The 23,926-nt window shown below is 37.0% G+C and overlaps 1 protein-coding gene across 4 annotated transcripts in view; it reads right to left on the minus strand.

Moving 5' to 3' along the window:
• The window catches only part of CNTN6 (contactin 6), a 152,152-nt gene that overhangs the window by 51,439 nt on the left and 76,787 nt on the right, over window positions 1-23,926 (minus strand). For 3 of the 4 annotated variants that reach the window (XM_024123967.1, XM_024123966.1, XM_007107737.2), the window contains 3 exons: window positions 20,874-21,010; window positions 19,250-19,379; window positions 17,169-17,319 (listed from right to left, as the gene is read on the minus strand). In XM_024123967.1, the coding sequence (XP_023979735.1) occupies window positions 17,169-17,319; window positions 19,250-19,379; window positions 20,874-21,010 (418 nt within the window). The remainder of the gene's footprint in view (window positions 1-17,168; window positions 17,320-19,249; window positions 19,380-20,873; window positions 21,011-23,926) is intronic. The other variant, XM_024123968.1, reaches the window with a different exon arrangement.

Raw genomic sequence — 23,926 nt, forward strand, 5'->3', positions numbered from 1 at the left:
CCACATCTTCTTTATCCATTCATCTGTTGATGGACAGTTAGGTTGCTTCCATGTCCTTGCTATTGTAAATAGAGCTGCAATGAACATTTTGGTACATGACTCTTTTTGAATTATGGTTTTCTCAGGGTATATGCCCAGTAGTGGGATTGCTGGGTCGTATGGTAGTTCTATTTTTAATTTTTTAAGGAACCTCCATACTGTTCTCCATAGTGGCTGTATCAATTTTCATTCCTGGAATCCATTTTAGATCAAATATTGACATTACATTTTAATAATTTTAGCACCTGATTAGCATAGTTAAGGTATAATATCTATGCTTATCTCACTATCATTTAATAAGCTATCTTTTAAAAATTCCTTATTTTAACAAGCTATAAAAAGTGATCTACAAACAAGTAAATACATAAGCTTCCTCATTTAAATCAAAGTAAAGGTTCCTTTTCTATCTTTTTATGTCAATAATTTTAAACAGCTCTAATGGCAGTTATATACAGAAAATATCTCACACCTCTGTAACAGGGAAAATTTAAAGGTTTAATCACTAGATTATTAAAATGTATTTTATTATTCCTTATAAGGTCATCAGAGTAGTAAAAAACTCAACAGATAACCCAAAAAAAGAGGTAACAAAAAAGATAAAAACATAGAGACAGAATAAAAATGAAGTGCTATCTCAAGACAGAGATGACTGAATGGGCACAGAAAATAAAATCCAGTCTCTCTGCTAAATGGTGTAGATCATCTTCTGCAAAGAACAATACACTTTTTATCTTTAATCAGTTCTAAACAAGGGGAAACACATACTAGATAATTCAACAAAATTTATGGAAGGAATTCTTAAATATGTTATCTCTTTTATTTTGTCTGCCTGTTAGGAAAGAGCACAAATATTCTTTTCAGTAAAGAGTTGTGTAACTCCCAAAGAGAAAACAAATGTTCATAATTTGCAAATATTTGTTAGAGTACATCCTTCAGAGACTTGCCAGATGAAAGCCTAGAGTCTCTTCCCCAAGTATCTAGCAGAAGATTTGCACTCCAATCCGCTTGTCTGAATTCCATCCATCCTCCCAAGCCTACTTTGATTTTCACCATTTCAGACACACCTTATGTGTCTCCTCAGCTTCTCTTAGTTCCATTGGCTGCCAAAGGTCCAGATAATACAACCCCACTGGCAAAGGGGCAGTCAACAGATAAATCCCATTTTCTTTCCTTCCAAAGTCTTTTTATTCCCAAGTAGTTTCTGTCTAGAGACAGTCTATATGACTAACTGATGCCAGCCTACCTGTTGTGTGTCCCTTGGCTTAAAGTGAGTCAGTGGCCAGTGTAATAAGATATGATCCTGCATTGCTGCCTGTATTTACCTGCTTCACTCTTAGTTTTGTGTCCTAGGGAAACTGGAGTAAGATATGTAGCTTTCTCTATCACACCCGTCCTCTCAAACACTACAGTTCACAGTACTCTCTCTGTCTCCCCAAATATTAAAAATTAGCAGTTTTGTCCCATATCAATAAACTTATATGGGGAATTCCTTGGTGATCCAGTGGTTAGGATTCCGCACTTCCACTGAAGGGGGCCATAGGTTCGATCCCTGGTCAGGGAACTAAGATATTTTATTTTTAAAAAATAAAAAATAAATAAACTCATATGCAGGGAGGTTTAATAACTTACTTAGCTACAGCAAGGATGCAGGTCTTCTGATCCTGATTTCTGCTGAATCATTATCTGAATCATTATGTTGCCTTGTATTTTGAATTTTTCTTTAAGACTTTTTTTTTTTACAGCAGTGTTAGCTTCACAGAAAAATTGAGAGAAAGGTAGATTTCCTATGTACCCGCACATATGCGTAGCCTCCCTTGTTGTCAGCATTCCCCACCTGAATGGTACATTTGTTACAACTGATGAACATACACTGCTGAGTCATAGTCAAAGACCATAGTTTACTTTAGAGTTCACCCTTGGTGTTGTGCATTCTTTGGGTTTGGGAACGTATATAATAACATGTATCTATTATTATAATATCATACAGAATATTTCCACTGAACTAAAAATTCTGTGTTCCACCTGTTCATTCTTATCTCCTCCAGCCCTTGGCAACTACTGATCTTTTTACTGTCTCCAAAGTTTTGCCTTTTCCAGAATGTCATATAGTTGCAGTCACACAGTATGTAACCTTTCAGATTGGCTTCTTTTAGTTAGTAATATGTATTTAAGATTCTTCCATGTCTTTTCATGGCCTGTTAGCTCATTTCTTTTTAGCACCGAATAATATTCCATTGCCTGGATATACCAGTTTATTAATCCATTTGCCTACTGAGGAATCTCTTGTTTGCTTCCAATTTGGGGCAATTATGAATAAAGATGCTATAAACTATATAGTGTGCAGGGTTTTGTGTGGACATAAGTTTTCAAGTCCTTTGGGTGAACATTAAAGAGGACAATATCTGTATTGTATGATAAGAGTATGTTTAGTTTTGTAAGAAACTGCCAAACTGTCTTCCAAAGTGGCTGTACCATTTTGCATTCCCATCAGCAATGAATGAGAGTTCTCGTTGCTCTATATCCTTGCCAGCATTTGGTGTTAGTCTTCCAGATTTTGGCCATTCTAATAGGTGTGTAGTGGTATCTCATTTTAATTTACATTTTCCTGATGACATATGCTGTGGAACATCTTTTCAAATGTGTATTTGCCATCTGTATATCTTATTTGGTGAGGTGTATGTTAAGGTCTTTTGCCCATTTTTTAATGGAGTTGTTGGTTTTCTTATTCTTGAGTTTAAAGAGTTCTTGGCATATTTTAGATAACAATCTTTTATCAGATGTGTGTTTTGCAAATATGTTTTCCCAGTCTGTGGCTTGACTTCTCATTCTGTTGACATTGTCTTTCACAGAGCAGAGGGTTTTTTGTTTTTGTTTGTTTTATTTTAAGGAAGTCCAGGTTATTATGTCTTTCCTTCACGGGTCTGCCTTTGATATTGTATCTATATAGTCATGGCCTTACCCAAGGTCATCTAGATTTTCTCCTATGTTATCTTCTAGGAGTTTTTCAGTTTTTTGTTTTACATTTAGGTCTGTGATCCATTCTGAGTTAATTTTTCTTTCTTTTTTTTTGTGAAGGGTGTAAGGTCTGTGTCTAAATTCATTTTTTTCTTTTTTTTTGCATGTGGCTGTCCAGTTGCTTCAGCACCATTCGTTGAAAAGACTATCTTTGCTTCGTTGTATTGCCTTTGCTCCTTTGTCATAATTTTCTTTTTAGGCAAGTTTTCACTCTCTAAATAGACTGTAAAAGCTAAGTTTTTTTTGCTTAAGTGATATAGGGGTTTTAAGACCATGAACTCTAAAGTCAGCTTGCTTTTGCTTTGTGTTCTGGCTCTCTCTTGTTGGTTCTATTCCTTTAGAAGCACTTGCTTGCTTCCTATAAAAATTTCCATGTAAATGGAGATAACAGTAGTAATAACATCAGTTTGTTTTGAGAATCAAATTTTTTAATGTATTAAAAATGCTGAGATAAGCCTAGAGGATAATGAGTAATCCCAAATGGTAGCTGTTCTTCTTTATGTTTTTTGTATTTTTCAATATTACCTATAATTCATAGGTACTAAATAAATACGTGTTTTCTGTTTGTGTATACCACAAAACCTTTAGTCTTCTCTTTCTAGGTGCAGATGTATATTTATTACCATTACCAATAAATTCAGTAAACTTATAGAAAATCACTCAGGCAAATAATTTCTTTGTTTAAAAGTAAAAGCTAGGGCTTCCCTGGTGGCACAGTGGTTGAGAATCTGCCTGCCAATGCAGGAGACACGGGTTCGAGCCCTGGTCTGGGAGGATCCCACATGCTGCGGAGCAACTGGGCCTGTGAGCCACAACTACTGAGCCTGCACATCTGGAGCCTGTGCTCCGCAACAAGAGAGGCCGCGACAGTGAGAGGCCCGCGGACCGCGATGAAGAGTGGCCCCCGCTCGCTGCAACTAGAGAAAGCCCTCGCACGGAAACAAAGACCCAACACAGCCAAATAAATAAATAAAATAAATTTATTTTTTAAAAAAAGTAAAAGCTAGGGCTTCCCTGTTGGTGCAGTGGTTAAGAATCCGCGTGCCAGTGCAGGGGACACGGGTTGTAGCCGTGGTCTGGGAAGATCCCACATGCCACGGAGCAACTAAGCCCGTGCGCCACAACTACTGAGCCTGCGCTCTAGAGCCCATGAGCTACAACTGCTGAGCCTGTGTGCCACACCTACTGAAGCCCACATACCTAGAGCCCGTGCCCTGCAACAACAGAAGCCACCGCAACAAGCCCATGCACTGCAAAGAAGAGTAGCCCCTGCTCGCTGCAACTAGAGAAAGTCCGTGCACAGCAACGAAGACCCAATGCAGCCAAAAATAAAATAAATAAAATAAATAAATTTATTTTTTTTTAAAGTAAAAGCTAGTTAAAAACATAAACATGATGCTTATTTAGCTAAGTGACTTTCAGTTCGCTTGCTGATGCCATATAAAGTAGGACAAGACTTGAGGTAAAGAAATACATTCAAATCAGTCTTAGCAAGGACAAGGCTTGCTTATCCTTGCTAAGAGGATATAGAGCAAATTTTAATCATTCTTTTATATAGTTCTAATCATGAAACTAAAGTTTTAATAAAGTACTTAGTAAAAATTTTTAAAATTATTATGGTAATATGGACCCTGTTGGGGGGTTCCTAATTATTTAGTTAATTTACAGAAAATACAGTTTATTATATCCTTTGTATTTTCTTAGCCTCTTCCCTAGCTCCAGTGAAGTAACAGTGTTCCTTTGGTCTCTTGTATTGAGTAACATCAGGCACAGTGTGTTTAAATTTATATGTATAATGGGATGTGAGTGGAGTAGGAAAAGTAAGCAAACTAAAAACCTACATGGTGTGGCATCACCAATCGGTAGCACAAATAAATTCAATTTTGCTATGTTTTGTCAGAAAATACGTTTTTCTCAGGTACCTAGGGGAAAAACATGGCATGCATGGCTGCATGCCCTTTTTTCTTACTACTTGTAATGGACTAAAGGAATATTAATCAGATTAAATAGCTAAAGATATGTTTGTCATGAACTGATTAATCAAAGATGATTTGAGGGTCATTATACAGTTAACTGAGAGGGTTTAACTAGCAAAGGATTGTTTAGAAGTATTACCTGAAGATTAAAAATGGACTCAAACACATTTTAATTTGCATAGAAATAAAAACATCACTGCTGCCAGTGTCTAATTTTTTTAAAAATTCCTGGTTTCTATGGTTGCATTTTATGCCTAATGCATAATTACTGGTGTGAACAGCCAAATGTTTCAGAGTTAAGCCTTTGTTTCAACTGTTCTAAACTCCAAAGCAGAAATCAAGCATCAGATATTCAGACCTTAGAATTCATCAAAATGTGACTCCTTCTTTAATATACACAAATAATTTAAGCAACGGCTTTGTAGTGGCTGACGTACAATGCAAAAACAGATTCAGGGTGACTGAATTGTGACAGAAATTAAGAGATGCCAGATAAGAACCTTTGCTAAATAACATAATTATTTGGTGTCATGATGTGTCTTTATTTCGATGGCATGCCAAAGAGTGTGCTGCTAGGCTGATTCCCATAAAATGTGAAGGAAGTGTGATTTAACATTAACAAAACTGCATCAGATGGAGAGCTTAGCTAAATTAATCCAGTGAAAGATCCCTAAGAGGAATATTTAGCTGTTCAGTAGAAGAAGGGAAAGATAAAGAAAAGTGTCTACATTTGCTGCAGTATTTTAGGATGCCTGAGAAAACACAAAAGGGAATTAAAACAGATTCATATGCTAACATGCCTTACAGCCCAAGCAAATCAAAAGAAAAGATAGGAAATTATAAAGTTAGCAAATGACAAAAAAGTTGTGAAAATAGGACTTAAAAGAAATATCTTAAAAAGTATGCTCCTAAAATAACTGGAGGCAAACCGATTGAAAACACAATGAGAGAAAGAGTTGTGCAAAACAGAATGGAGAAGTTTGAACGTTGCAAGGACATTTTGGCTACACTTTCATTATGTTTATGATGATGAGCCTATTGTGTGATTTTCCTCAAGGCTTTGAAATTTTGCTAATGTAAAGCTGTATCTGCAGCTTACTTTGAGATAGATGGATGAGATTCAAACACAGCCAGGTGAACTTAAACTAGTAACTTTATCCCCGAGGTCTTTATTTTCCCGCAGATATAAAAAGTGAGGGAATTGGGCTGGAACATTCATGATTATTACCCCGTTCACTCCAGCTTTATAATTCAGTGATTTCAGAATATGTGTATCTCAGAAATGCCTCCCCTTGCTATCTTGAACGTGGGTAGTTTTGAAAGTGATGGATGCTAGTGGGATTTCCAATTCTAGATCCCCTTTGGCTACTGAATTATTGTGCTCTTCAGAATCTTTACAAAACTAACAAACTGGCTCAGAATGGGAGGTCAACTTGGATGTGCCTCCTAGTCTGCTAATTCTTTCTTCTTAATTATAACACATAATTTCATATCAGATCAAGTCCTTTATGGAGCTTAGGGAGTTTATCCCTGTTTGTTGAATTTGCATATCTGTGTCTATATGTCACCAAAAATTATATACAAAAAATTATATTTCAATGTATATTACATTGAAAATCCAGTCATTTGAACGTTGTGGATGCAGGATGCTAAGCCACTAAGAGGACTGAATTATTTTATTTTATTAATGTGAATTGACTCCATCTTTCAGTACATTGACAACATACGGACTTATCCTATACCTTTTATTAATATAAAAGTAGAATTTGAGTGTATATATCACAGTTTTCATATGAATTTTTGTCTAACTGGAAAAAATGAGGAACAAATAATGTGTACAGTATGACAGTCTGCATTTAGATCCACAGATGGACACTATACTACTTCAAAAAGCTAATTAAAAACCTACAGTGTAGGGGGCTTCCCTGGTGGCGCAGTGGTTGAGAGTCTGCCTGCCGATGCAGGGGACACGGGCTCGTGCCCCGGTCCGGGAGGATCCCACATGCCGCGGAGCGGCTGGGCCCGTGAGCCACGGCCGCTGAGCCTGCGCGTCCGGAGCCTGTGCTCCGCAACGGGAGAGGCCACAGCAGTGAGAGGCCCGCGTACTGCAAAATAAAAATAAAAAATCCTACAGTGTAGTGTTTAATATTACACATGACTTTAAAATCAGAGCTTCCTGGAATTGAATGCTTTTCTATCATTTACTATCTGTGTGACTGTGGACATGATGCCTAACTTCTCTAAGCCTTAGTTTTAACCCATCTAAAAAGTATAAATAAATGATAACCTCCATAGATATCTTATAAAAATTAAGTGAATTGTTGTATCCAACATTTTAATATACTGCCCATTGTAGGTAGGATATTAGTGGATATTATTATTGTTATTGTTATTATATATGATGAGACTCAGGGTCAACTATGAGAAGGGTAGATTTCTGGCTATATTGGTTAATTTAATCTGAGATAGAATGAAAACTGTATGTAATTAAGTATATCTAAGCATCCCTTGAGTACTCAAAGAGTCAAATGTTGGATCGCTCATAAAATAATTTGATTCTCTACTTAGAGAAATCATGGATGAAATATATCCTGTATTGAGGAAGGGAAGTCTAAATCTAAATCTTCGAAGTGGCATCAAGTATGAAGCTAACTATGGGTTAAAGCTGCCACACAGTAAACCTGCTCCTCCTACATTCCTCATGTAGGAGATTTTCCTACCTACCCTTCAAGTGCCAGGTCAGTTACCTCCAACCTTCTGAGGCCTTTCTCTCCTCCTGTAAGCTGCGTTCGTGAGTCTCTACACCATCTTTTGTCTGTGGTGACACATGCCCCACTGCACTGGAGCTGTTGACCTGCCTGCTTCCCCCGCAAGATTCTGGGCTCATTCAAATTTATAAACCTAGAATCTTCTGCACGGACTGTCAAATTGGTTTGCAGTTGTGCTTATAAATAAGTGAATGGTTTGACAAGTTACACTTGAGGATCAGATTTGTCACTCCAACTCAGTAATTCTCCAACTATGCTCTCAGGAGATCCAGGGGATTCTTAGGGCACTCCACGGGCTGCTTGTGGCTGAAAAGTGATGAGGGTTTAGAGAGGGGCTCTGATACTCCCTCCAGGACATTAGCCAGATTAGTTCAATTTTACTTGTTTTATGAAATGAGCTCTTGCATAAATTTCATTTGGAAATGCTTTTTAATTCTACTGTTGAAAAAAAGAAAGAAAAATAAGATATAGGGAAATAATAGCCAGTGACTTTAAAAAAATGCTCTGACAGCCTCACTCTTCATTTTGAAAATATTAACAAGACTCACTGTCACATAATTGGTCTGGCTTTTATTTCTTCAACTGGATCATAATTTCTACCAAGACAAAAATTCTATTTCTATCTATTTCTATTTATTTACTTTCTGTATGCCCACCAGTATCTCTAAAACAGGGTGGGCGTAACAAACACTTGTCAAGCAACCATTTTCTTTCCAAGTAAGGAACATTATACTTTAAGCATATCAAGTGATCACTTTTTTCTGCCAAAGTCAAACCAAGAATGAAAGGTCATTTGTATAAATTGCACTAATAACTGAACTCTTCTGTCTATAAAATTATTATCGTTGAATACTTACGTAAACTTTGGAAGATATAAATGTCACTCAGAAATTAGAAGCAAGCACTTAAGTAAGTTGACACCATTCAAAGGCCAATTGTATTCATATTTTCAAAAAGTAACTGAACTGAGGACTTAATCTCCTCAGCAATGAGATAAGATGAGGAGCTGAGCATGTTAGTACAGGAAGCAGAGTTCTTAGGGGAAAGAATATGAAACAAAGTTTCTATTTTTTAAATGATACATTTGCACCAAATCATTGCTTCTCTAGGTGGTATTGAACAGTCTCAGCTTTACTTGGGAGCAAAGAGAGTGAATTTGTAAAAATCCACATTTCTCAGCCCTTCTTCTTACCCACTAACTCAAAATCTTGAATGCAGCTCTGGGATCTGCATTTTTCACATGGTTCTTATGCATAATCATGCATGATCTTGAAATCTTATGCACGAAAATCTTATGCATGATAATGAAATCTACCAATCTAGCCAATGAATTCATAGCAACTCTATGATGAAGCTTATGCCTTTTCAGTGGTAGCTTATAGTACAAGAATTTATAAGATGCTATTTATTTGTGGAACTTCTTTGCTTTGCCGTATTTGCCCTTGGCTTAAAACCACTGGATGTTATTATCCATCATTAAAACATTTTAAATAGGGAACTAAAGCAATGATAGTCTAACTAAGGCAGCAGTGTAAAACAGCACACACCCAGCTGGGCAGGCTGGGTTTAAAGGCAGGCTTTACATCTTTAATGAACTGGAGCTTTTTCAGACTATGTCAGGTAGGTGGTTCTGCAGGCATTGTGCTAAAGGGTCAGTGCTTCAGGCCAGTGGAGGCCAGTGGGGATAAAGAAAGGAAGATTGGATGGCAAGAGGAAAAAATAGGGCAAGACTGACAGGGGCACACATAGGATTTTAGCTTGTTACATCTTTGCGTGACACAGGCAAGAGTATCAGATGGCTCTTGACATCTTCAGCATGTATTCCCTTGGAAAGGCTCACCTTAACAAGGCTTTCAGGAGTTGAGTATGAACGATTTAAAATTTTATTACAAAGAAGCAGCACAGAAGGGAGATTGTAATAAGCCTGGCATTATGCAGACTGTCATTCTTCCTTAAACATGGGAACATATGGTTCATTTGCCTATTTGATACTCATGCTACCTAATGTACTAAGCACTATTATATTAAGTAGTTGGTGATACAAAATAAAATTAGGTTTATCTGCTTGTTCCATTAGGAAGCTCTGCAAGGAGGAAGGGCTAGGAAATCCTGCTTACCAGTTGCTACATTCTGGCTAAAGTTGCGTTAAAAAAAAACATGTGTGGAGGGGATATTTTATTAAGATTGAGCGCTTGGGGGTAAAGGTTTAAAAAAAGAAGGAATAGTGGTGATTTAGAAAGCAGTTATTGAAAAATGCATAGAAAAGGGTCAAACAGGGAGGGAGCATCAGATAATCGGCTTCCTTACAACCAGGCAGCCAGACGCCCATAAGCTGATGCCCCACAGGGTAGGATGGCTGTGAAAAGGCTCCAAGGAGAAAGTGGAATGATAGCTAAGTGTTGGGCAACAGGCTCTGTAACTAAAGGAACTACTTTATCCAGGTAGCTTAGCAAGGAGAAGAATGAAGACAGACTCTTTTTTTTTTTTATTCTGTTCATTTTCTGTGTCACTGTACTAAGGGCTTTCAAATAGGTTCTCCCAAGTGTACCTTTTTACCCATGAAGAAAAGAAAGATAAGTGACTTGCTCAAGAACGATCAATTATCTTTTGGCACAGAGAATGACATCTCATCCTTGTTTCTCCTCATCTCCTTTTCTCATTTCTGCTTCCCCTCTCTACTCTTCTTCCCCTGGCCCTTTCCCACAAGGTACTATTGTGTCTAAGAGGGAGGTCTTGGGAGTTGAAGTGCCATGCAGATGGAAATGGAGTGGGCCCACCAAATTGGGGGATTGAAGGCGAAACTATTGAATAAGCATCACTACTAGATTCCATGCCACCTAATGGGTTCATTATGTTCCGTCAGGGTACACCATTTTATGAAGTGCCCAGGGCCACGCAGGTTTTAATGGTGTCATTATTGTAGGATAAAGCACAAAATCCAGGATTTGATAAGATCTGTTTAGAAGTATATATATATATATAATACATGTATCTGGGCAGAAAGAGGTAATGCAATCGGTTCCAAAAAATCCAACAGTTCTCTTATTTCAAGTCTGTGGAATATGATCACATCCTGAAACCAGCTGCTCAGGGGTAGGGGCAGAATCTCCATCACTGAATGAGTTCGATTCTCTGTGAATTTCAAAGTGCCGTTTGTATTCAGCTCTTTGAGATTACCAGGGCAAAAGTGGTACAAACATAACTGTATGCTCTGTGGCAACTATGTCCTTCAGAAATGTATCTGAATATGAAAAAAGTGTGCTTTAGTTTTTTGAGATATATGAAAAGCCTGGTATACTGCCTGTCTTATGGAGGTGCTTAAAATGGTTATTTTAATTATTAATGACAATTAGTCTAACATATAGCTGGATTTTATTTTACTTCATTTTATGAAGTGATGGAGAAATGTGGTGGATTTTTTTAGGAAAGTGAAGAAGCAATGTGATGTGTTACCTATTAATTCAATTATTATTCTTTCAATAATAGGAAAAAAAAATATGTCCATCTCTTTGTTTTTGTTGTTCAGAGCTTGTGTTCCACTCGGACAAGATCTCAGGTGATTTAGGCGTCTTACTGAATGCTGCCCTTCAGAGGACGTTTTGAGCTGTCTTCCCAGCAGGTTCACATTTCCTGCGTTTTCTATTAAATTCATGAGGTGACCCCTGAACAGGTAGCCAGCAGTCACTGGGTATAAGGAGATAAATCTAGGCCTTTGATTTCTGTCAGTTCACTTGCTAAGTGGATCCACAAGGCAAAAAAGAAGCGATTAATCAAATTTAGCAGATGTGGAATTGATTCCTTCAGTTGCCTCAGAATGCCTTGCACAGATAAGCTTAATCTGTATTCATCTTGACTTCCTGTGGTGAAGTCTGTGGTTTTTCCCTTGGCTGGTGGAGGTTAGAATGTGTAACTTGGATTTGCATAAAGGTTAGGATAACAGCAGTAAATGCACCCAGCGGTAACAGAGTGTATACAGATCACCCATCCTTTTCACACATGCTGTGTCATTTGAGTCTCACCCAACTCCAAGGGTGAAACAAGTATTATTTCCTCTATTTTTCAAACAAATCAACTGAGAACCATTGAAGTTAAAGGACTTGCTAGAAGTTATCAACTTAGTGAGAAGTAGAGTTCATACCAGAACTCAGATCTTGGACTCCAAATAACTTAAAAACAAAACACTTTCTTATGAAGGCATATTATGTATCATGTAGTTGGCGACTTAAAAATTATCTACAGAACCTAGTATAGTATTTGGGGTATAATTTTTGCTCATCAGATCTTTACAGAATGAATGAATGAACACATCATTGGTCTGTTAATTAGTAAATATGTTTTTGGTTTAACTGCAAAATCTCTTAATTCAGGTAGACACAAAACAAAGTAAATTTTAACTTTCATTGATTTAGCAAAGTAGAAAATATTTATTGGACATCTGTTAGTTCCAGGTTTGTTCTGGGTGCTGGGCCCATAATGGTGAGTTAATGAGTGGTGCCTAGTACTCTCGGGATGCTTAAATCTAGATGCCAGGGCCCTCTGTAACCTCTGAATTCATCTAAACAGATCATTTTAGCTGTTTTGACAATTCACAGCAGTCACCACGTTTGGCTCAATCACTTGGTCACCTGAACAAATCGGTAAAACATGTATAAAACTATGAGTATGAGTATGATAGAATCTGCAATTTCAACCTGCCAGGCTAACGTTTTGCATTGATTTCTAACATATAATCTCTGTTCTGGCAGTCATTGCATGGGTAGCATGCTTAGTATTTCTGAAAGTTGTTTTCAAATTATTTCATCTTAAATAAGTCCAGGAAACAGTGACCTCAATGAAAAAAACAGTAGGCTAGTGATTTTACCCAAGCTCAGGCCACTCGTCAATGACAGAACTGAGACCAGAACCCTGGTTTTCTGATTCCCGGCAAGGGACTCTTTATAATACATGCCAGTTTCTTCCACAAGAACATACCATTGCTTCTCTTCAGTTTAGGTGCTGTTTCTAAATGACTGGTAGCTCCAAAAAGAAAGAGGTAGATGGAGTATGACTATAGATTCCTGGCAGGAAACCAGGCAGCCTTAGGGCTCTGTAATGCCATCTGCCTATTTTTAGTTGGAGTAAAACTTTTCTCTTCTGACAGCCAGCCAAGAATATAGACACTTGTAAAGATGGAACTCTTAAAATAGTCAAAACTTTGTGACACACAGGCCAATAAGAAACACTAACCATATTCAGAAATGTTGCTTGATCTGAATTATCAACACATGAAATTTTGTAAAATCACGTGACAATAGCTTTCAGAAAATAAAGAGTTTGAGTATGTTCTCCATTATTTGCAGAGAGGAAAAGATCTGGAAACAGAGATGGCAGATTTGGCATCAATTCTAAGCTTTGCATTAGCTATGTGATATATGCTGTCTTGATTCTTGTAAGACTGGAAGAAATTGTCAAAAAATATATATTGCCACCATTTTTATAAGTAGGGCATACAGTAAGATTACTTTGAATAGGCTTCTTTAGAGTCCTTTCAACCATCTCTAGATAGTTACACTTTATTGGAAGCCAGTGTAGCAACAATGAAATTTCATAGTAGACAGGATGGTATAGAAGTCTTATAACAGACTAAAAACATACATTTCCCCATGTAGATATTTCCAAGGTCAAGAACTAAAAACTGTTCCTACTTGGAATCATTTAAACTGTTTTCTGTACCTGATTCTTTTGACCTTCCTGTGTATACAGTTGTATGGTGCTTTAACAGAGTATGAAAGGATAGGAATTACATTTATTTTGCTATTTAGATAAAATATTCAGGTTGATGTGGCATTAAAATCTGTGTACTAAGACTCAGTGTTCTGTGTTTGAGTTTAGGATCTGGCTCTATAAAATTTGGACAATGGACTAGGTCTCTGTCTCCTAGGGTAATTAATTTCATTAGTTTCGGAAATTATGGCTACCCCTACGGTACACACACACACACACACACACACACACACACACACACGTGTTTGCACACACAGTGTAAAAATGTATTCACAGACTCTAAGTCAAATAACTTTTATTCATATATTGCAAATGTTAGAACTATTTTGTGGCATTAGATACTCTTTTAATATTCTCCTCCCCAAAGTGTTCTTCCAGTGTGGTAGCTATTTGCAAGCTGAATGCAGTTACTTTGCTAGAATTTGGGATCTGTCCTGGCAACACTGACTTGAGAAGGAGAAAAGATCATGGAGAAAAGAGTCAGTTCCCTTCTAATGGCTCATATCAAAGCTATAGAAGAAATAATCAACCTTAGGCTTGAATGGGCTTGGAGAGACTACTTGGCTTTCTGTTTTAGGAAGATGAGATGCTTCTAATCCATCTTTGATATAGAAGCCTATCAAAGACATGTGACTTACTCTAAGTTATGGTGTAATTAGAATAGAATAGTGGCTGGGCTATCTCTTCATTGTACCATACAACCTCCACAGTAAACCGTTATGCCCTTTCCCTCCTTCCCTCCTCCTTCCCTTCCTCCTTTCCTCCATTCCTTCCTTCCTTTCTTCTTTCCTTCCTTCCTTCTTTCCTTTTTTTTTTAAATTTTTTTTTATTTTTTATTTATTTTTTTTTTGTAGTATGCGGGCCTCCCTCTGTTGCAGCCTCTCCCGTTGCGGAGCACAGGCTCCGGACGCGTAGGCTCAGCGGCCATGGCTCACGGGCCCAGCCGCTCCGCGGCATGTGGGATCCTCCCAGACCGGGGCGCGAACCCGGTTCCCCTGCATCGGCAGGCGGACGCGCAACCACTGCGCCACCAGGGAAGCCCCCTTCTTTCCTTTTTTTTTTTAATCACTGCACTAATTTTTACCTTCAGCCTGTTTGGAAATCACCATGATAAGACTACAAAAAAGCCATCAAGTCAACACAAATAGAAGCATGGGTGCTGCATTTCCCAATAAGCTGCATGGAGTCAACTCTTAATGAAACCAGTCATCTCAGAAAACAATAGAAGAGGGGGCAGGATAGGAAACATGCAGAAACACAAAGTCTCACAGAGCTGGCTGTGTGTGACCTTTGCAAATTACTGCTTAAGGTCAGCTATACCTGGCAGAGATATACATCTGTAATTACTGTACTCTGCTGAGGCTCCACTTTTTTTCCCAACTTTTTAGGATGCATATTCAGGAGATAATTTTATTTGTTTTCTTTTGTTGAAACCTGTAATGAAATTCTACAACAATGAGTGAATGGAATTATGAAAGAAGAATCTGTAAATAAAAATCATGTGGGCCATTTCTTTAATCCCAGTGAGACGATGCTGAATCTGATAAAACTATTAGTGACTGTTTGGAGGCTAAAAAGATCCCAAATTCATCCTATATGGGGCAAAACAAATAAAACAAAAATCTGAAAAGCTGTTTTAAAAAGCAGTTTCCCTTGTACCCTACAAAACTTTTCTTTCTCTGTCTCTCGGTCTCTCTGTCTCTCTCTCTCTCTCTCTCTCTCTCTCTCTCTCATTTTCTTACCTCCATCTAAATCTTTTTCCTTTTCTTTCTCTTCCCAACATGCCTTGCATTTGGGTCTTTAAAGGTTATAGAAGGTTAACAGTAGTCATTCTGGCTTTTTAGGTGAAAACTTACAGTCACTTTAGTAAATGAAGCAGAGCTAATCAATCTTTCCGAACCCTCAGTACAGAGCCTGTGTTTGAGCCTATGGGATCTCTTGAGTTTTCCTGTTCTACAGCAATATATTTAAACCTTGATTAGGATTTAGGAATGAAAGAGAAAACATTTAAAGAAGATCCACATCCAGATCTGTTGGGAGTGCTTGCAGCAGTTTCCCAGGTAGTCTACATGAGGAAGGAGCCCAGCCGGGGCAGGGCACCAGTTTTCCTTTCACCCTTCTTTTCTTCTTAGTTTCGAATTATCTGTTCTTATGTCTTGAGGCATTTCCTCCCAGAATAGCCTTTCTCTAAAGCTGGTAATGCCTTACATATTCATCCTTTTGGACATGATCATTCATTCTGCAGATATTTATTGAGTTTGGGTTCTGTGCCAAGGCACAGGACATACAAGGATACATTTGACAGAATCCCTCTCCTGGGAAAAGCTTCAGTCCGGGGCTGTACAGACCCCTGGAGACAGAAATCAGTAAGAAAAGACAGAGTGCCTTTGAAGGGGTTTTCTCTTGTATATCTCGCCATGTCAGGAGAGGGTCTGCAAGGCAGCAGATATAACGGTGAGAACACTCTACACAATTAACACTGTTTATTTGCTTGTTTTAACTTCCTTTTCTCTCTTCCTGACCACAAATGCAATCTGATATCAGAAATGACAAAATGGTGTCCCTACAACCTGCCTATGGACATTTTTTCTGGCTCAGAAGTTTCAGGGCCAAAAATCAGATTTCTAGCTTTTCCTGAAATGTTAGAGGTTCTTCCCATAAAACAACATTTGACTGAATTCGGAGTTATGACTGCCTCTTGTAGGTGTAGAACTCACTCTCCAATCCTTCACAGTCTTCCAGGATTGACAGATAGCCATTTATTCATCACACTTTAGTTGTCTTTTCTTTCACTTGGCCTGTTTCATTATTTATGTTACCTGCCTGGTATGTATATGAGTTTGTGACATGTATGATGCTGAAGAAGTGCCCATTGAACCATTTTCATATCTCAGCACAACAGCTAATTCATAGTAGTACCCCATTGTGTATCTGATCACATAGAAACACACATCGGTCATTAAATTAGAGCTGCAACTGTAGTCAAGTCAACTCTGGGTATTCAAGGTTCTACAGCACAATGGACTGAAATGTATTATGAGTAGAGAAAAACACCTGTTTTGGGGCTGTCAAAACTCTCCCAGAAAACATGCCAGTGCGGATCAGGGATTTCTCAACCACATCCATAGTAGAAGGAAACCTCTTTTCTTTCTCTACAGGAACCTCTCTACATTTTTTTCATGTGGTGAATTCATTTTGTCCTGTGGTGAACACCTGTGTGACTATTTAAAAACCGCAATGCCAGGTGTGTGAGTATGAGTGCCTCCTTTGTATAATGCTCTTCTCAATGATTTCTCAGCAGGCTGGGTCAGGAAAAAGCCTTCAAACTGAATATAGGAAAAGGTGTTAAAGGAGTCTTTAAAATATATCTGTTACAAGTGCATGCACTGAAAATACTGCAGTCAAATTATACAAACAGCTTGTAGCCTTGTAAGATCCTTTTGTTTTTACCATCATGTGAAAATGTTTGGTATCTCCGCATATGTAGTTGTAAGTTGGGAGGGAATAATAAGGGAGGGAATTTTGGAAGACCTAGTAAACCCTAAAAATCTGGAAGATATTATATTACAAAATATTTAAAATACTAAAACAAAAGAGATTTGTTTACCTTTTGCTTTGTCTCAGGCTCTCCATTCCTCTTTTCCAGGAGATGGCGGCCCTAGGGAAAGCATTCGGTTTGCATTCGATCACAATATCCCCACCAACTTGAACAACTGAATTTTTTTTAATGGGATTTTTGGAGAAATCAGGAGCTGAGGCTAAAAACAAAATTACAAAATTGTTAAATTACTAATATCTGCAAACAAAACTTTTTTCAAGCACTTTGCTCAAGGTTTTTTTGGGCTAGTTATGGATTTGGCATTTTGGAGTCAGTTTCCATTTGTAAAATGAAGGTGACAGTAGATATTACCTCAGAAAGTTAGTCTAGGTCTTGAATGAGATAACATTCAATAAAGAAGGGTAAATAGTGCCTGGCACAAGTATGGGCTCAGTAAATGTAATTTATTTTTGTTTTGGTGCTGGTCATTGTGACAACAAAAGCAAGCTGGAGTGAGAGAGGAAGCAAGTTACAAAAAGTCACATTCTTAATAATATTTATAATGAAGAGGGTGAAGCTTGTTCCACAAGAACAGAAGATGGAATTTTAACCCTGATTAGGGAAATTACTAAATCTGTTCTAGCCAAGATAATAATCCTAAATGTGAATATACATATATGACAATGAAATACCTTTGAATTAAATCAGAAGTACATCACCATTATTTTAGATTTCTTCAGGCATGCCTTTAACTAGAAAAATGGAAATAGTCTGCCTTCTGTTGAAGCAGGCAGGCTGAGTAGAAACTTAAAAAAAAAAAAACACACCTAATCTTTGTCAGTTTCAACAAATACCAGTTCATGAGGGTGATAAATAATTAGACTGCCTGGGTGCATCCAAGTCTTCCCAGCTCCATTCTTGTGGGAACCTATGTGTCCGATCCCCATTCCTAGCCTAAAGTCTACGTGAACTGAAGTTCTTTCAGATATGCCATGTTCTCTTGCTTCTGGGCGTTTCGAGTATGGGTTCTCTGTCCTTCCACTGACTTGTGCATGCTTTTTCTTCTGATCTCAGCTTAAAGAGAATGTTCTCAATTTAGCTTATGTTCAACTGATAACACCTATTCAATTCTTCATGGTAATAATCATGATATTTTAAAATTTAGCCTTTTTTCTCTGTGAAACTACAGGTTCTATGAAGGTAAAGATCACTTTGATTTTGATTATTATGTTTTAGGTGCTTAGTACACAATAAATATTCAATAAATACTGACTGAATGAATAAACAAATGAATCAATGTCCATCACCCATATGCTCATGAAACTGTCTTTTTGCTTAATTCCTCCTCTCTTTCATTTCCTCCTCTCTTTCATCTCCTGTCTTCATACCATTAAGAAAGCCTTAGGATGAAAGATATCAATGAGTCATTTATCCTGACAGACACCACTGGTTGACTGTCCCAGAATATCATCTGCAAACCACTTCTGTCTCAAAATTTTCCACTAAAGGGGCTTATTTTCCCAGCTTCTCTTGAGGTCTCAGTGGTCACATGACAGGGTTCTAGCTAATGACATAAAAGAAGTCTGCTGTAAGGGCTCAGAAATTTTTGCTTTTCTGATGAAAAGGACTGTCCTCTCTGTCTTCTTCTGCTTTGAGTATGGACTTGATTTCTGTAGCTACAGCAGTCATCCTGGAACCAGGAGGCTACAAGCATGAGGAAAGAGTTTAAAGAATAACGTCATCAAGTCACAGTGCCATTGCTCAGCTACCACCCCTGAAGTTATTATTGAGATAAAATAAATCGTTGTTTAAGTCTCTATAAATTGAGGTTTTCATTTCTTATTTTCAGCTGAAAACATTGCTAATAGATGCTTTTGGGGTTGTATTCAAAACCTCATGCCGGGATCAGCTTTGGAGGAGCCACTTCTGGTTTGGATGAACCCAATAGTGGGCTCCTCCAAGCCCTAATATGTTGCCCTAGCAGAATAATAATTCTCACTTTGCATTTTTTTAGAAGCTAATTTAGACATTTTTCATTATTTCAAGGAAAAGCAATTTCTAATTTACAGAAAAATTGGATTCATACTACATATAATCATAGCTTGCTAAAATGTCAGTTTGAATTTTTTGGCTATAAATGAATGACTTACCTAATACTCTCAATTCTGCATTTGCATAAATTATCTGATATTTGTTTTCTGCAGCACATTGGTAGATACCAGAATCTGACACATTCAGCATAGTTATGATAAGTGTCCCATTTTCTATTTGAATTCTTTCCTAATAAAAGAAGAGTCACATAAAGATGCTAGTGTGTTAACATAGGTATTCTCTTATCATTTATGCATATCTATGAGCTATGATATTTTGGTGTATGAGAACTGTTGCTTATAAATATGAGGTTAGTATACTTCAAGATCCTGAGAAGCTTTCTGGAGTTTAAAAAAATGGAAATGTTCTTGTATAATTTTAGTGGTTAGTATATTTTATGTTACCTTATTTCTTTGAATATTGGCATTCTTTGCATAGAAGGTATGTTACCTTTCTGTTATACGGTATATAAAATAATTTGGAATACTCTACCATTCCAATTTTCCAGAAAACAAGGTTGACAATAATGTTAGACATGGATTGAGTGATTAGCAAATTTCCTTGGATTTCCATCATAATGTCTCAAAAAGACTTAAAATATGATGACTTGATAATTTTCTAATTGAGTACATAAGTTGAAGGAGCTAAATTCTTCTTTTCTGCAGTTGACTGTTAAGTATGTTTAAATAGCCAAAATCTGTTGCAGAATCCAATTTGGAGTATAGAAATATAATTTTGAGTGTATAGAATGAAATAGTTTAATAGTACAAATATAACTTTAAATATTTCAGGGTACTTATTACCATCCTCTAAAGATAACAGAAGTAGGCTGGAGGAAACAGGGAATGTTACATGCAAAAGGGATTCAGGAATTAAATTTCAGTAAAGCCGAAACAAAGAACAGTGTTCCATTCAGATTCTAAACAACAGATGCTCCTTTTATCTCTAACTGTGCCTATAAGTGCAAAGTAGAGTGGAGAATTAACACAATTATTTGGATAATTTGATGGGAAAAATAACCTTGTCTCATTTTCTGCATATTGTAGAATAAGGTGTGCTTTAGATTGAAAAACGTGGATAACTGCCTCAGTTCTCTACTTCCCTAAGTTTAGAGACAGCCATTAGCTTTCATAAAACCAAGATACTGGGTAATGATTAAGAGCTTGGGTTCTGGAATCAGATTATACTTAGAATATTAATTCTAACATTTACTAGCTGAGGTGTGACCTTGGACAAATGGACTTAAGCCCTCTGAAACCAATTTTTTTTCATTTATAGAAATAATAATCATATCTCTCTCTCATAAAATTGTCATGAGGATACAATAAGATAATGCATGGAAAATATTTAACACAGGGCCTGGCTCATATGAGAGTTCAGTGGATGTTGATGATGATGATGCTGATGATGATAATGATATCATCTGAATATGGATCCATCACAGTAATGTGTGACGTTGTACAAGTTGTGTTCTCTACCCTTAGTTTTCTCATTTGAAAAATGGTGATAATATTAATAGCTATGTGAGGATTAAATAAATTTAAGGATTAAATAAATTAGGGTATATAAAGATTATACTCTATTTCCTGGCACCTACTAAACACTCCAGAAACATAGTTTCTGTTAGTAACAAAATTTCCCTAGCAGAGTAGGTGAATGTTTAATATCAGCACAGTTGCTTACCTCTGGATTGAGGCGTTCACCATTCTTTAACCACGTGTACCAAGGGTTTGGCTTTCCACTAGCTTTGCATTCCCAAAACAAGCTGTCATAGATGGACAGGTATGTATTTTGGATTTTTTGTTCCCATTCTGGAGGGGCTGTTTCAAAAAGAAACGACAGCAGCTATTTAGCAAGTCAGTTATCTAAGACATTATTTTACATTCCAAGGACTGTAGAAATCAGAAGGACAAGGCTAACTGGGTCTGGCAGTACTGTACACCCATGATTTGAGGGAAGAGAAACGCAGGACCCCCAAAGTAGGATAAGAGAAACACTGTTGTAAATATCAGTGGACCTGTTGCATAAGATTGATGTTTGCCTTTTGTCATTTTGCTGCACCTATATAACAACTTGGGAGTTGTGGGAACAAGGCTAGAGAATAATTCCATGTTAAATATTAGTATATAGGTCAAGTTAGAAAATGTATATCAAATCTGAACCCTCTGTGGGCAAAAGGTCATTGATTACATTTGGATTAAACTAAGTAAAATAATTGTATCTATACCCGATATAATTACAATTCAGTAGCTTGAAGCATAAATCAAATATCAGCCTCATCACATTTTAGTACGGTTATAATCCAGTTTTTTTTCCCTACGTAAAATTCTTGACAGGGAATGAGAACTTTTGGAGTTGTATATAGGTTAAGCATCTTAACTTTAATCCTAGGCATGAATTTTCCAAACCTTATTTTCTAATCTGAGAAAGTTCTACATAGTTCTGAAGCAAAAAGCAACTGGTATAATTGATGTTGAAATGTTATTTAAGTGTAAGGTAGTATTATCCTTTCTAACATTCATGGAAACAGCGGTGTATAAGTTAAATGCTTTAAAATTAATATTTCTTCTATAATGATGATAGGAAAATTTCTGGATTTGCAATTTAATCCCTCTCCTTTGTTTAGATCTATTCTAGATATGTTGGAGCGGAGGAGCCTTCCTTTGGGATCTCAATCTATTACAAGCTAGGTGTTTTACATGTGTTGTACTCAATTCTCCCTCCAAACATTTATAGAGGATTTTGTTGTATGGGTGTTAGGTAACCTGCTCAAGAAGACATAATTAGAAAAGAGAAACCTATCTTTTTACTCTGAGAGCAGAGCCAAAGTCAAGGGCTTGTGTTCAGTTTGTTTATTTGGGAGTGCTGGCCAAGGGTGAGGTGTCAGGAAAAGGGAGAGTCAACAGGGAAGGAAAGAGTTAATGCAAGGATGAGTTATTGAGTTGACCACCAGCACGGACGATTGTTACTCCATCCTCTGTGAATGTATAAGGAGTGTCTATAACTGCCTACCCAGGAAAGGCGGAGGAAGCATTTATTCATTGGCTCTTTTTCACAGTTATTCAAGGGCAGTGCAGGTGTTAACTATTAGGACATCCAGGTTGTGTGTGCTTAAGTGCTGAGTAGGTTCTTGAAGGGGCCAAAGAAAACTGGCGCAGGAAACAAGATGGCCTTCTGTGGCACCTGCGGTAAGACTCTGTCAGGCTAGCTACACCTGCAAACCACAGTGCTGAGCTGGTCACTGCAGCAGTAGTTGGAGAAAGTGGAACTGAGAGTCTTTGAAATGATGCACAAGTATATCTGACTTTCAGGGTGTTTCCACTGTAACTTCCGCTTCCACAAAGATAGAAGGTCCTTCAGGGAGGAGAGGAAGAAATCATGATGTCCCACTGTGGTGAAAAGTAAGCCTAGATTACCTCCTGTGGAAATCAGGGCAACTTCCAGTTACACAACATGTTTTTCACAACCTTGAGGGATAAATGAAGGCAACCCTTAGAAGAACTGAGTGTATGGGTGAAACTGATTCATGTTTCTATTTATTATTTTTAAAATGTATAATTTGTAGGTAATTGTTCAGAAATTGCCCTAACACGTTTGACCTGGAAGAAGAAATGCATGGTCATATAAAATCTACATAGCTTACAGGAGTTTGAGATACATATGGTTTGTTGCTTAGTGCAGTTACTGTAACTTTAAACCGTAATTATTTATTTAATGTGTACATTCTTTGGATGCTTAGGATTCTGAAGAACAAAGTTTTAAATCTTCAACTAAGTAGGAACAACATAAAAAAAAAAGCTTAGGATTTCAAGTCTACCATATGGGCTTGGGTTTTAGATTTATTTTTTCCTCCTGTCAATGGTTGTGTAACTCACTTAATTCCTCTAAATGTGTTCCATTTTTTATAATGAAAATAATATTTTATAAACTTATTTTGGAGGTTATAAGGACACAATATAGATGGATATTTTTCCTCCAATTACTTTGTTACTGATTATAAATGTGTCACATAGAAACATGTCACATAGTAAATGACTTTTGGCCATGTATAAATACAGTTTTAAAGTCCCCTAGTACAGGTGTGTTAAATTTAGCAAAGAAGTTAAGAATATTTTAAAAGCAACGAACATTTTGATAATTATGAGGTATATTTTATGGTTTTTTGGCATCAAAAAAAAAGAAAAAGTGAATTTCATGCAAGTGTGTATTTTGGCCTGGATGAAAGAAGACATAAAGACAACTTTTAGAAAATATATGCTTTCACCATCTCTCTTAAGTCCATGAGAGATTCTGATAATTGAGTCAAATATATTTTTTAAATGAAGTAATGAGTTTATTTTTCTATTACCTACATATGAGTAGACAATTATGGGAACTATAAACAAATACTGAAAACTACCATTAAGTATTATGTTTCTCCTGTCATTTTCTCCTTCTTTTGTAAGTTCTACTTGGGATTATAATTAAGGTTTTCATAGGCTGTTGCTGAATGTTTTAAGGGAAATATATGGAATTCCATTCCACTTTGTGTTATAAACGTCTATGGCTTTTACATGACATTGCTGATATTTCCAAGGCAATTATAATAAACAATAGAATGCTATTATTTTTTAGCATACTATGCTGAAATTAAAGCCATATTTTAAAAATGGTCATTCCCATCTGCTAATCATTGTATTAATAAGCATCCTTTCCTGGAAATGTGTCTTCTCTATTTCTCCTATGACACTTTTCCA

The sequence above is a fragment of the Physeter macrocephalus genome, chromosome 18 (genome assembly GCF_002837175.3).
Source record: "Physeter macrocephalus isolate SW-GA chromosome 18, ASM283717v5, whole genome shotgun sequence".
Classification (NCBI taxonomy): Eukaryota; Metazoa; Chordata; class Mammalia; order Artiodactyla; family Physeteridae; genus Physeter; species Physeter macrocephalus.